The 11,740-nt window shown below is 50.4% G+C and overlaps 1 protein-coding gene across 1 annotated transcript; it reads right to left on the bottom strand.

The window, feature by feature from the left end:
• Positions 1-1,536: 1,536 nt before the first annotated feature.
• Rbp3 (retinol binding protein 3) lies at positions 1,537-10,385 on the bottom strand. Its single transcript, XM_027947858.3, has 4 exons — positions 7,332-10,385; positions 5,073-5,263; positions 3,120-3,262; positions 1,537-1,859 (listed from the first exon to the last, which is right to left on the bottom strand). Exons 1-4 carry the CDS (start codon positions 10,383-10,385, stop codon positions 1,537-1,539), a joined length of 3,711 nt encoding a protein of 1,236 aa, XP_027803659.3.
• Positions 10,386-11,740: the final 1,355 nt, after the last annotated feature.

Genomic DNA, 11,740 nt, shown 5'->3' with positions numbered 1-11,740 from the left:
ACACCACCAAGGGCATCATCTTCCCAGGTCACCCCTGAGCTCCCTACATCCCTCCCTGGGCTCACTTGGTTCAAGTGTCTGAGGGATGAATGTGGAGGGCAATGTAATCTTGCTCTCTGTGCATCCTGACATTCACGTGTAATCGTTGTTTATCCGACATTTCTGCCAGATGCCCTGCTGGCTGCCAGGCATCAGAGACTAAGATTGAGTAGGACATTGCCTGAGTTTGAGGGCTACATAGTAGAAAATGACCTTTGAGCAGTGTGGGAGGTGCTCTAATGTCACGAGCCATCCATGGGTTGTGTGTGGGTCATCATGCATCGAAGCCTAGTGGATAGAAACATCTGGTGTCTGGGAATGACCAGTGACATTTCCTCTGGTCAATTATGCAGGGACATTGTGAATTCCTATCCCACACATGAGATGGGTGTGACCTGCCAGGATGCCAATCAACCTGCTGACTGCAAGACATCAAGAAGCAAGACTTCACCCTTAAAACCTTATCCCAGCCTTTGATGTACCCCCTTAAATAAACCACCAGAGCCATCTTTCCTTTGTCTAGTTCCAGCACCCCTGTGGACTAAACCTATCAGGGGCTTTGGAAATATATTTCTGACTCCATGTTTTTTGTTCTTAACTAACTATTCTAGACTTTTATTTCTCAGGTGGCTTACACCTCCTCAGCAGGAAGAACCCCCACAACAAGACACTGGCCATGGCCTCTCTTACTCTAGCAGGGACAGTGTGCAGCAGGAGCCAGGCTCCTAAGCTTATGGCTTGTGTCATCCCACAAGGGAGTCACAAGCTGAGCACTAGAAACCTGGAGATGTCCTATAAGTACACACTACCTACCACATTTCAAAGACCTTGTACAAAAAGATCATATTCAGTATCATTTCTATATTAATTATGTGGTAAATCCATACCACCCTGGATATAGTGGGTTAAATAAAATATGTAGATGGTCTCTGACTTACTACGGTTCTACTTATGGTTTTTGTCTTTGTAATAGGTTTATCTGGACATTAAATGCATTTTAACTTGCAATATTTTCGACTCACATTTTGCTTATCATGATATAAACCACCGTACAGGGAGGAGAACCTGCAGTATTAGAATACAGTTACAATTAATCACCTGTTTCTTTTTACTTTTTAAAAATGTGGCTACCAGGAAATGTGAATATCTTTCATCTGTGATTCATGTATTCTACTGGTGAGGCTGCTCTTGGTGACAGCATGAAGACCAAGGTACAGGGATTGGGAAGCTGGGTGAGAGAATGGATCTGGACTTGCCTGTAAAGGGGGTGAGCTTTCCATGGGTGGCAGCGGGGGGGTCGGGGGCAGAATCTAAGCAGAGAGGATTGGTGCAGTGATGAGGATGTCAGATGGATGAGCCCTAAAGGTTCCTCCTACTCTAAGACTAACCAGAACACAGGAGGTCTCTGAGCTGCCCCTGGAGCCTCAGGCAGACCCAGAGTTCTTACCCACCCAGAGCTCTGCCCATGGGGGTCCTCCCACAGACCCCAGCTCCACCTCACCCTCTCAGAATGTGCTGGAGCCTCTCCTTGGCTCTGGTTAGGGCCAGGTCTGCTGGCACCAGCACATGGGGTGTCACTCCTACTCCCTCCCAGGAGCTGCCATCTGCAGCTCCCACAGAGCGGGCTGTGGGGATGGTGATGTAGAGGTGGGTGTCGTCCACGTGGTAGGTCTGTGGTGGCTGGCAACCCCCACTGGTCACCTCCCCAATGACCAGGGCCCGGCCCAGCCTCTTCATTATGTAGGTAAATTCCTCCGCAGCACCAGCTGTTAAACCACTGGTCAGGATGATCACATTTTTTTTGGAGCCATAGCGTTCACCTGGAAGACAGAAAGCCCTTCAGGATGGGGACTCAAGTCAGGCTGTTGGGCACCTGCTTCTTTTGTACTCCCTGAGCCAGCAGTGAGGAGGGCCTAGGATTTAGTCCCGTGCCCTGTGTCTCCAAGCAAGCCACTAACCTCTCTGAGCCTCAGTTCTACATCTGAAAAATGGAGACAAGAGTGTGTATAAGTGCCTGTGAACCCCCGCCCCCAGGGCAGGTGATGATGGGAAAGCCTTAACCTCCTGAGGACCTGATGCTTTCTCTTCCTGAAGCTGACCTGACTTCTTTTTTGTGTTGGGCCCTGAGAAGAGCCAAATTTGTGGATGAACAAGGATACCCTTCCAGGACAATGCTGTCCAATAGATAGGTAACACAACTCAGAAAACAAGCTACTGTTGTTATTTCAAGTTTTTTAGTTGCCCTGGTAAATAAGAAAAAAAAAGAAATTAGATAAAGTCAATTTAAATTATGATTTGTTTTATCTAATATATTCATAATATGTTCATTTCAAATGCAATCAAATGTATTAATGGAGTTTTTCACTTTCTTTCATCCTCCAACCCCCAGCCTCCCCTAATAAGTCTTCTAAATCTGGTGATGAGCCACATTTAAAGTGTTCAGCTCTTGGCTCTCCTAATGGACTTTGAAGTTCTAGGATCTTACGATATTCAGATCTGAGTCTGTTTTAACTCCTGGTCTTGAATGTCTGTTTGAATTTAGAATTTATCTGGTTCTGATATTTATTTACAACTTGAAATATTATTAGATATATATTCCAGAAGCTATGGTGAAATGCATGTATAATAAGGAAGTGCAGGAAGAAAATGGTAGGCTGCTTTTCTGGTCATAGACATAGCCCCATTGGCCTCCAATGTCCTCTTGTGAGATGGGAGAACAGTTTCCTAGTTCTGAATGCTAGGTAGGGGAGAGGGAGGAAGTCGTCTACTCAGGAAGGGGCCTTTGAGAATTATTGTTCTATAATGCTCAGGGACTGCCTGAACATTCTCATTTTGGCTCTTTCACTTTTAACTGAGTGAACTCTTTCAAGATATCCAATCTAATTGACCTCATTTTCTCCTCTAGAGAAGATAGTATATGTTTTGCTGATATTCAAGGTCATAGCACCAAGTGCATGAAATCAGGACAGCAGCTTTTATGTTCTTCCAGTTACTGTGAATTTTACCTAATGTCAAGTGGTCCTTCCCTGATTTTCCAGAAGCTTCTAGAATGAGAACAGGAAAGGGAAGTCTTCACTCACCTGCAAGACGAGTGTGGGTCCAGAGTTCACTGACAGAGTCATTGGGCCTGCTGTAGATCTTGTCAAGCAGAACTGGAGGGCCTTCATCAAAGAAGTAGGAGCACAGGGCAGCAATGGAGGAGGTGGGGCCACCAATGTTGAACCTGAGGGAAGGGAAATGGATCTCACAGGTAGGTCCTCAGGCTCCTTTAGGGCCTGGAACCTTAGTCCTATGGAGGGTTCTAATCCCAAGCAGCCTTGGTCCTTCAGAGTTCCATGGGTAGGTATTACCCAGAGCATTTCCAAGAGTACCAGTCTCTTAAGACCAAGAGACTTTGTGTCAAATACATTCAGAAAATACTGAATACCATGCCCTCTCCTTCTAATCGCATATTAATTCATTAAAGGCTCCGATATGTCCTGCAGTTAGAAATTTGTCAGCAAGTTTCCTCCAGGTATTGACCAGGGACTGCTCCCCTATACCCACAGTGCCTACCAATGGAGCATATTTTGAAAAACATCATTATCCCCAGTTGCATTCTATGATAATTTTACAAAACCCCCCAGATATCTCAGGTGTCCTAACATGGCTCTTAGTGTTGCAGTATACTCAGGGTTGTGGAATTACATCAGGAATGAGGGCACCTGAGTCCATCTAAGGGCATTTGAATTTGCCCCACTATATGACCTTGCTGTTCCCCTACCTTCCCATCTGGGAGTCTGGTGATATGTCAGAAACCTTTTCTGGTCAATGGCTTAGGATGGCCTAGCTTTGTTCATGGCCCATGACCCCAGCATCTGAACTTCCAAACCTCAGGGACCAAAGGGTTTTTAAGTCAGTTCTAACTACAGGCAGAGACTTCCTCCTCTTTAAAATTGTTGATGACTCATTTAATCAGAAAGAGATTTAGAACTAAAGGTGGTTCCATTGTTCACTAAAGGATTTGAGGAATAAAATGGTCAGAGGAACCCCAGAACCCCAAATTCCGGTGCTGGGCATGCACAAATGCACGGTGTTGGGAAATGATTTACCTTCAAGGGAGAACCAGCCTCGCTGGGATTCAGTGCCACCTAGTGGTAACTAAGAGCCATGTGAGTGTTGCCAGCTAGCAACCAGTAGCTGGTCTAGAAGTTCCCTGTCTGCTAATCCTGCCCCTTCTATCAAGGATCTGGGAGAATAGGAAGTGTCCCTGTCAGATGGGAGCAGGCTGCTCCTCCCAGGCCCATGGAGAGTGTCCAGGGCATATCCACCAAGGACTCGGGAGTCAAGGAAGCCTGGTCCTAGCCATTGCCTGAGGACTTTTCTGCTTCCCGGCTTCTATTCTGTGATGGGAACTCACTGCATGTAAGGTATGTTTTTGCTATGCAGAAGGGAGAAGGCTAGCTGAAGACATCCTTCCAACAACCATTTTGTGATGCAAAGAATTCTTTTTTGCAATGATAATGTTCATTTACAAATTCTCTCTGCATCACTGGCTTTCTGATTCTCATGACCAGGGTTGATTTTGTATGTTCTGAAGCACAATCACAGGTATAGGATTCAGCTGTCCCTAATAGGACTAATCATCAGAACTACCTTAAATGCTTGTTAAATATACCAATTATGCCTGCACCCTGGGACTACTAACTCGGGAAGTCTGGAGTAGGGTCCAGGAATCAATATGTTTAGTGTCCCCTGCCCTTCCCACCCCTATTGGATTCTTATAACCAGGAAATAAGTCTGGGGTAATTCTTAACCTGAAATACACATTGGGATTACTGGAGGAGCTTAAAAGAACTTATCAGTGCTGGGGCCCCACCATGCAATTAAAACGGGACCCCAGGGCTGGTTGGCAAGAGGCCCAGTTGCAAGGTGGTCTGGTCCCTGTCTTCTCTTTTTTGCATCATAGGGTCTTTTTCTTCCTTGCTACAGCCCATAGCTCTGGTGTCTTCTGGCTACTGTCTGGCCAGACCACTGGTTCTTGAGCTACTGACCTCATGTCGATAATCATGGCATCTGTGTGCACAATCTTTTTCCAGATGTGTTCCACCAGCAGCTCAGAGACCTGGGTGAGCAGCTCACAGTCCCCAAACATGTCAAACCTCAGGTAGCCAATGTTGTCCTCCAGCACATTAGTGTGGAAGGAAAACTTGATCAAGTCTGCAAAGACTTCTGGAGAAGGGATCTGGAAGAGTCAGAAGTCCTATCAGTGTCAGGAGAGCAGCACATGGTAGAGCCCCAGAAAATGGGTGCTATAGGTTCCCTTTATGTCATGAGAAATATTAAGGGGATAGGAAGGGAACAAACATTTCTGAAGGAGTTAGCAGGTACTAGGGAATTGCTGTGGCACATCTGGGAGGTTGGTGAACTCAGGCCCAGGATGTGAACTCATATAAACGAATCAATTGATTCATTGATTGACAACCTCCTTCCAGAGAATACTCATGTCTGCCAACCCCACTCCCTGGTATCCAGAGCTGAAGGTCCAGGCATAGTCTCCCCCAACACTTCTCAGTGTCCCTGGGCTCATCTTCCTCTCTTCCACTCTGGCAGGGAGGGGAGACATTGTTACCTTTCCCAGGGGCCTGGCCTTGGGCTAAGCATTCTGCAGCTTTATCATCACCCTTATAGCCATTCCTTACAGGTTACACCATTACTGTCATCTTTCCCATAAAAAAACTGAATCACGGAGAGATTAAGTAAATTGCTCAAGGTTACATAGCCAGTAAGAGATGAAGCCACACTCTGAATCCACATCTAACTCCAAACTGTGAACCCTGGCTATGCTGGAAAACAACAAGCAGGCAATTTAGAAATTTGTAGTTCTGAAAGCCCATCCCAGGATCCCCCAACATGGCTGTACTTCTCTCCTTCTCTCTCCAAGGCTGCTGGAAGGTAGCACTCAATGAGGCAGGCTGAGGGCATGGAGCCAGCAGGGAGATCTGTGTGGATGGGGACACTGGTCTCTAGACCTGCCCTCCCCTTGGTCCCTCTCTGATTCTAGTTATACCTGCCCTTCCTGCATACCCTCATGTCTTTCTGCACTGTGTCAGGCCTTCTCCAAGTGGTACAAACCTTCTCTGCCCCAGTGTACAGTAGTTGATGTTCCCAGGGTATTCTCAGCAAATGGAGGAACAGGAGCTGCTAGGTCCTTTCCACCTAAGGAGGGATCCTGTACTTCTCAGGGTCCTGCTGTCCTCTGCAGGAGCAGTCTAAACAATGAGCCCAGCTATCTGCTCTCCTCCTGCCCCATCTCACTCCCTGCTCTCTCACTCCTGCTCAGTGACCACCTCCCAAATAAGCTGCCTGCACCCACATCCTAACTTCAGGCCTTCCTTCCAAGAGAACCAAAGCAAATGTCCTGCCTGTTCATAGTGACCAAGCAGCAAAACCCCAGTAAGAAAACAGTGAAGAGAGATGTTATAAGTGCTGCCCTTTGAGGCAGTGCTCATCTAGTGGTGGGGCACTTGGTGAATCGTGTGGCCACCTTGGCCACTGGACCCAGCAGCCACACTCCCTCCACCTGTTTTCATGTTCTCCCAAAGCCTCAGTGCTGGTTTTAAATATTTCAATCATGGGGGTCTTGCTCTGAGTTTTCCATCCAGCTGGCCCTTAGATCAGGCTGCATATCCACCCAGCACTTCTCCTTCAGGAGGCTGCACATTGCACTGTGGGAAGGGAAGAGATGAGCAGTAGGCTTCTAATGCAGGGGGGCTTCTGGGCTGTATCTGGCATCCCTGGCCCCTCTATGGCCTGTGTCCAGGCTCCGTGTTTTAGCTCTGAGGCCACTGTGAGGCTGGGGCCACTGTCTCCTTCCCTGTCCCTACCCCCACTTCTCCAGCTCTACCCCAACTCATTCACGCAAATTGCAAAGCCCAGAAACAGGCAGTGGGTAGGGATTAACAAACTTCCACATGTCCAGAGGAGAAATCAGAGCTTGGGGACCTCTTTCCCCAACACTCATAATGAGAACCCCTGCAAATGTCTCCTTCTTCTATCCCAGGGGTTTTCAAAAACAGGGTTCTGGTGAGTAATAATGTTCTATAGAAGGGTTTTGGGATTCCTGAGCTTAGGAGGTGGATGGAATGATTGGTGGGGGGTGGGGGGAGAGACATGACTGAAGATTTAACCATGAAAACAAGCCCAGAAAAAAAAAAAAATTGCCTTGCACTGCACACAAAGCCCTGCACTTGGAGACTACTGGTGTGCTCACTTCCAGGATTGGATTAGGCCAAATCTCTCTCGTATCTCACCTGCATAGGTACAATTCCAGGAATGCGGTCCTTTGCATCCTCAGGGATATGGGCTGTCTTCAGGTGTGGGTCCCCAGAAAGCAGCTGCAGATCAGCCCCTAGCATCTCAGCTAGGGACCCTTCTGAGGTCACCCTTGCATAGCGACTCTGGAGACCACTCAGCTTGGCAGCCATCTTGGCCCCCAGCTCAGGGGAGGCGTAGTTATCAGCTACAAGCTTCCCAGCTGTCTGCAGCACTGTGGGTACCTTGGCACGCAGAGCCACTATATCCTGGGCTGTGGAGAGGGCCTCGCTTGCGGGCACAGTGATGTCAGGTTCCACACCAGCCAGGTCCCAGGCCTCACCAGTGGTGGCACTCAGGGCCATCTGGGTGGGCATGGAGGCATATAAGGGGCTGCTGCCCACCTGGTAGATGCCCACTGAGAGTGCCCCTCCGGCTGTGGGCTCCCCAATGACTGTGGCCCGCTGCAGGTCCTGCATGGTGTGAGCAAAGGCCTCTGCCGCAGACCCACTGGTGTGGCTCATCAGTATGTAGAGGTCCTTGTGGGGGTCGTAACGCTGCCCGGTAACCTGGGGCACCGTCCACATCTCCATGACCTTTGAGGTGGCCCTATCAAAGATGGAGTAGAGGTGCTGGCGGGGCTCTGCCTCAAAGAAGTAGGAGCACAGCAGTGGCAGAGCCGAGGAGTAGCTGCCAGTGTTGTAGCGCAGGTCAATAACTAGCGCGGCTGTGTCTACCACCGGCTGCCACACCAGCCTAACCAGCTGTGGCCCGATGGCCCTTACCGTCTCCAGCTCAGCCATGGCATCGAATCGTAGGTAGCCCAACCGGCCAGGTAGCACCTCTGACTTGAACAGGGCCTCGATGAGGTAGGAGAGCTCCTCTGGAGAGGGGACAACAGGGGGTGGCAAGGGCACCTCCTCAGCCACCAGCTCACCAGGACTGTGGAACACCAGCAGGCGGTGGTCCTCAGACACTTCCTGCAGGTCCGCAGTGAGCTGCGAGGCCAGCGATTCCAAGTCCACGGCCGTGCGGTAGGCCCCATGAGCCAGCTTGGCTCGCAGCAGAGACACCATCTGCTCCACAACCTCTGGCCGTGCATAATGGGCCTCCAGCAGGTGCCCTGTGCCCTCCACCAAGGCTCCCAAGCTGCGATGGAACTCCAGCACTTCCTGGGCTCTGTCCAGGGCCTCCTCAGCCAGTACGATGGCATCAGGCACCACGCCGCCACCCAGCCAGCTCTCACCATGGTTGTCAATGAAAGTTAGCACTGGCACAGTGAGCACCAGACCTCCTTCAGGCGTATCCAGCAGTGGCACAGTGCAGGTGTGCAGCAGGCTGCCCGCAGTGATCTCGCCCACCAGAGTGGCCCAGCCCAGGGACTGCATGAGGAAGGCGAACTCCTCAGCTGCAGTGGCAGTACGGTGGCTGGTGAGCAAGTACACCCCGCGCTGGTTTCCATAGCGTGGGCCCAGCAGCTCGCTGCTGCTGAAGTGCTCCTGTGTGACATTGGTCCTGCGGTCATAGGTGGTGAAGAGGCGCACAGAGCCTTCCTCTGGCCCCTGGAAGTAGGACAGCAGAAGAGGCACCGCCGAGGATGGTCCCCCGGGATTATGGCGCAAGTCCATGATGAGGTGCTCTGTGTCCTGCAGGGGTTCCCACACTTGGCGTAGTACATAGGGGGCTAGTGCCCCCAGCACAGAGGCATCTGGAAATCCATCAAAGCGCATGTAACCCACGTTACCTGGCAGCACTGACACCTGAAATACAGAGTTCACCACCGCTTGCCGGGCAGCATCATCCTGGGGCAACTCAGGCACCTCAGGGGCTGCAACTAGGGTATCATCAACTTCAGTCTCAGGCCCAGAAGAGGTTTCTTTGGGCCCAACAGCCCGCACCACAAGCCTGGGGTCCTCAGACACAGCCTGCAGGCCGGCATTGAGCTTAGTGACCAGATCCTCTTCTGAGACCACTGCAGAGTAGTCCATGCTGGCCAGGTGGTGCAGCAGGGCTGGCACACGGTCCACCAAGGTATAGTAGTCCTGCAGGGCCTCTTGCAGATGACGGACAATACCAGGCAGGGCACGGCGCAGGGTGAGGATGGCCAGGGCTTTCTCCAAGGCTTGCTCAGCTGGTGTTCCCACACAGGGTAGCACTCCACTGCCTTCCCACGTTTGGCTGCCTCCACCCAGGGGTCCCAGGGACCTGGACACAGGTACAGTGAGAAAGAAATTGGACTGGCCTACCCTCAGCTTCTGGAGGTCCAGGGCACCCCCCTCAGTCCGCTCACCCACCACAATGGCCCTGCGCATCTGCTTGAGGATGTACGCGATGTCCTCAGCCACACCCCCAGTGCGTCCACTGGTGAGGACCACCACATCTTTGTCTGCACTGTACCTCTCTCCTAGAACCTCTGGCAGGGTCCAGATCTCTGTGGTAGTATTGGAGGGGCGGTCATAGATGGTATCCACATGCAAGACAGTGTTCCCAGGATTCAGGTAGGAGATGATATAGGGGATACCAGAGATGTGGCCCCGAGTGCAGTGTCGGAGATCCAGCACCAACGCAGAGGTGCCCATAAGCTTACTCCACATGTGTTCCACCAAGAATCCCCCAAGCTTGCTCAGCACTTCCTGGCCCGGGATGTCATTCACCTGCAGGTAGCCCACATTGCCTTCCAGGATCTCATAGTGGATGTTTGTCTGCAACCCAGAAAGTAGTTCCTCTAGTGTGAGGTTGGTGAGAGCTGGGGCTTGCTGGGGAGCCTCTGGAATGCTGGGCTCATAGGAGATGATCAGACGCGGGTCATTCAAGGAGTTCTGCATACCAACTGTCAGCACATGGGCCAGCGTCTGAGGGTCTGAGATGCTCAGAATCTCATCACTCTTCATGGCCTGCTCGATGGCTGCCTGCATCCCCATCAAGTTCTCTGGGAAGCAGTAGTTATCCAAGAGGATCTTGGCCATATCCAGCACGAGGCTCGGCTGGAACAGGAGCGTGGGGCCAGCCAGTCCATAGAACAGCATGGACAGGACCAAGAGCCATTCTCTCATGGTGGGGATCCCCAGGAGGCTTAGTCCTGGTGACCCAGGACTCCTGAACAAAAGCCCCCTTGACTGTGCAAGGCCAAAGCTCTGCTCTGTGCTTCTGCCTTCCTCCTTCGTCCTTCTCAGTAGGCAGACAGAAGGTCTGGGGCTCAACTTGGGAGCTGGGGTGAGGCTTCCAGCTCCAGTAAGCCTTTAATCCTGTCTAATTCAAGCGCATCGGCCCCAGGGACTGGAGAAAAGCTGCTGGGGTGGTTTGACCCGGAAGGAACACTGTATCTCATCTTGCTGAGCAATCCCTGCATAGAATAACACAAATAACTGCTGTTTATTTTGAATTCCTTGTACATGCCAGGCACTGTGCTGTGTGTTTTATGAACCAACATTTCCCCCCAGAGCCTTGCAAAGGAAGTTATGAACCTACAAATAAATATCATTCTCCCACTGCTCTGGGTGACCCAGGACTCTGGAATTGGGTAGATCTCTTTGCAGTCTATTCTGAGAACTTAGGGAAGTATCTTATTTATGATATAGAGCACATAAGTGCTTCTGTATGAAATATTTTGCAGTAACCAGCAAATAAAAAGCTCCCAATTATTGGTAAACCTGCTAAATTAGATATTATCCCAATTTTATAGCCAGAGAAACAGGCCAGAGAGTAGTTCAGTAGCTAATTAAGTCTAACATTTCATGGGGATGCAGGGCCAGGGGTGGGGGTGGGGGCAGCAAATAGAAGCCAATGAGGCCAAGGTTGGCTCAGATAGTGCAGAGGTTAAGTCTGAGTACACCACCAGCCTCCAGTCTTGAACTTTATTCCTACCTCTTCCTAATGCCTCTGGCAACCAGGTATGTCCTCCCACAGCTTTCCAATGAGATGAATGACATCTCTGGACATTGGCATGGAGTATGGCAGCCCACCCACCTTCTGGGCTTCATAGGACCAGTGATTCCAGATCAGATGAAGTTAGCCCTGAGATCTAATAAGCATTATTCTCCTGGTTGAAGGAGACCCCCCGTTAATTAGTTCAGGGCTCAGCCACAGCCTGCCAACTACAGGAAGAACAGAGTTATTGGAGGACTTGGGTCTCTGTGGTGCCAGACCTCACACAGAATCCAGATCATTCTACCCACCTGCATGGAGCACCCCTGCGAACCAGTCCCAGCTACATTTCCTGGGCTCCCTGCTCCTAGATCTTCTCCTAGAAATAACACGAGTCTTGCTTGAAAATGACTTGCCAGTAACATATAGCAAAACCTAGAACTCCTGTTTGACAAGGCATCTCTCTGGACAAGGAATATTTCTCTCTTTTAACAGACAAGACAACCATGGTTCAGACTTCAGTGGTGTAGCCTGGGAGCAGCAG

This window comes from Marmota flaviventris, chromosome 4, assembly GCF_047511675.1.
Source record: "Marmota flaviventris isolate mMarFla1 chromosome 4, mMarFla1.hap1, whole genome shotgun sequence".
In the NCBI taxonomy this organism is placed as follows: domain Eukaryota; kingdom Metazoa; phylum Chordata; class Mammalia; order Rodentia; family Sciuridae; genus Marmota; species Marmota flaviventris.
The sequence above is the reverse complement of the archived record's forward strand: the minus strand, read 5'-3'. Positions and strand labels throughout refer to the sequence as shown.

Bases quoted from the DNA above. Each gene is read 5' to 3' on its own strand.
- Rbp3 (XM_027947858.3), bottom strand. From the start codon at position 10,385: ATGAGAGAATGGCTCTTGGTCCTGTCCATGCTGTTCTATGGACTGGCT. The intron at 5,264-7,331 runs GTGAGATACGAG...TGACTCTTCCAG, and splicing joins CTGGAATTGTACCTATGCAG to ATCCCTTCTCCAGAAGTCTT. The intron at 3,263-5,072 runs GTCAGTAGCTCA...CCCTTCCCTCAG, and splicing joins GCCATGATTATCGACATGAG to GTTCAACATTGGTGGCCCCA.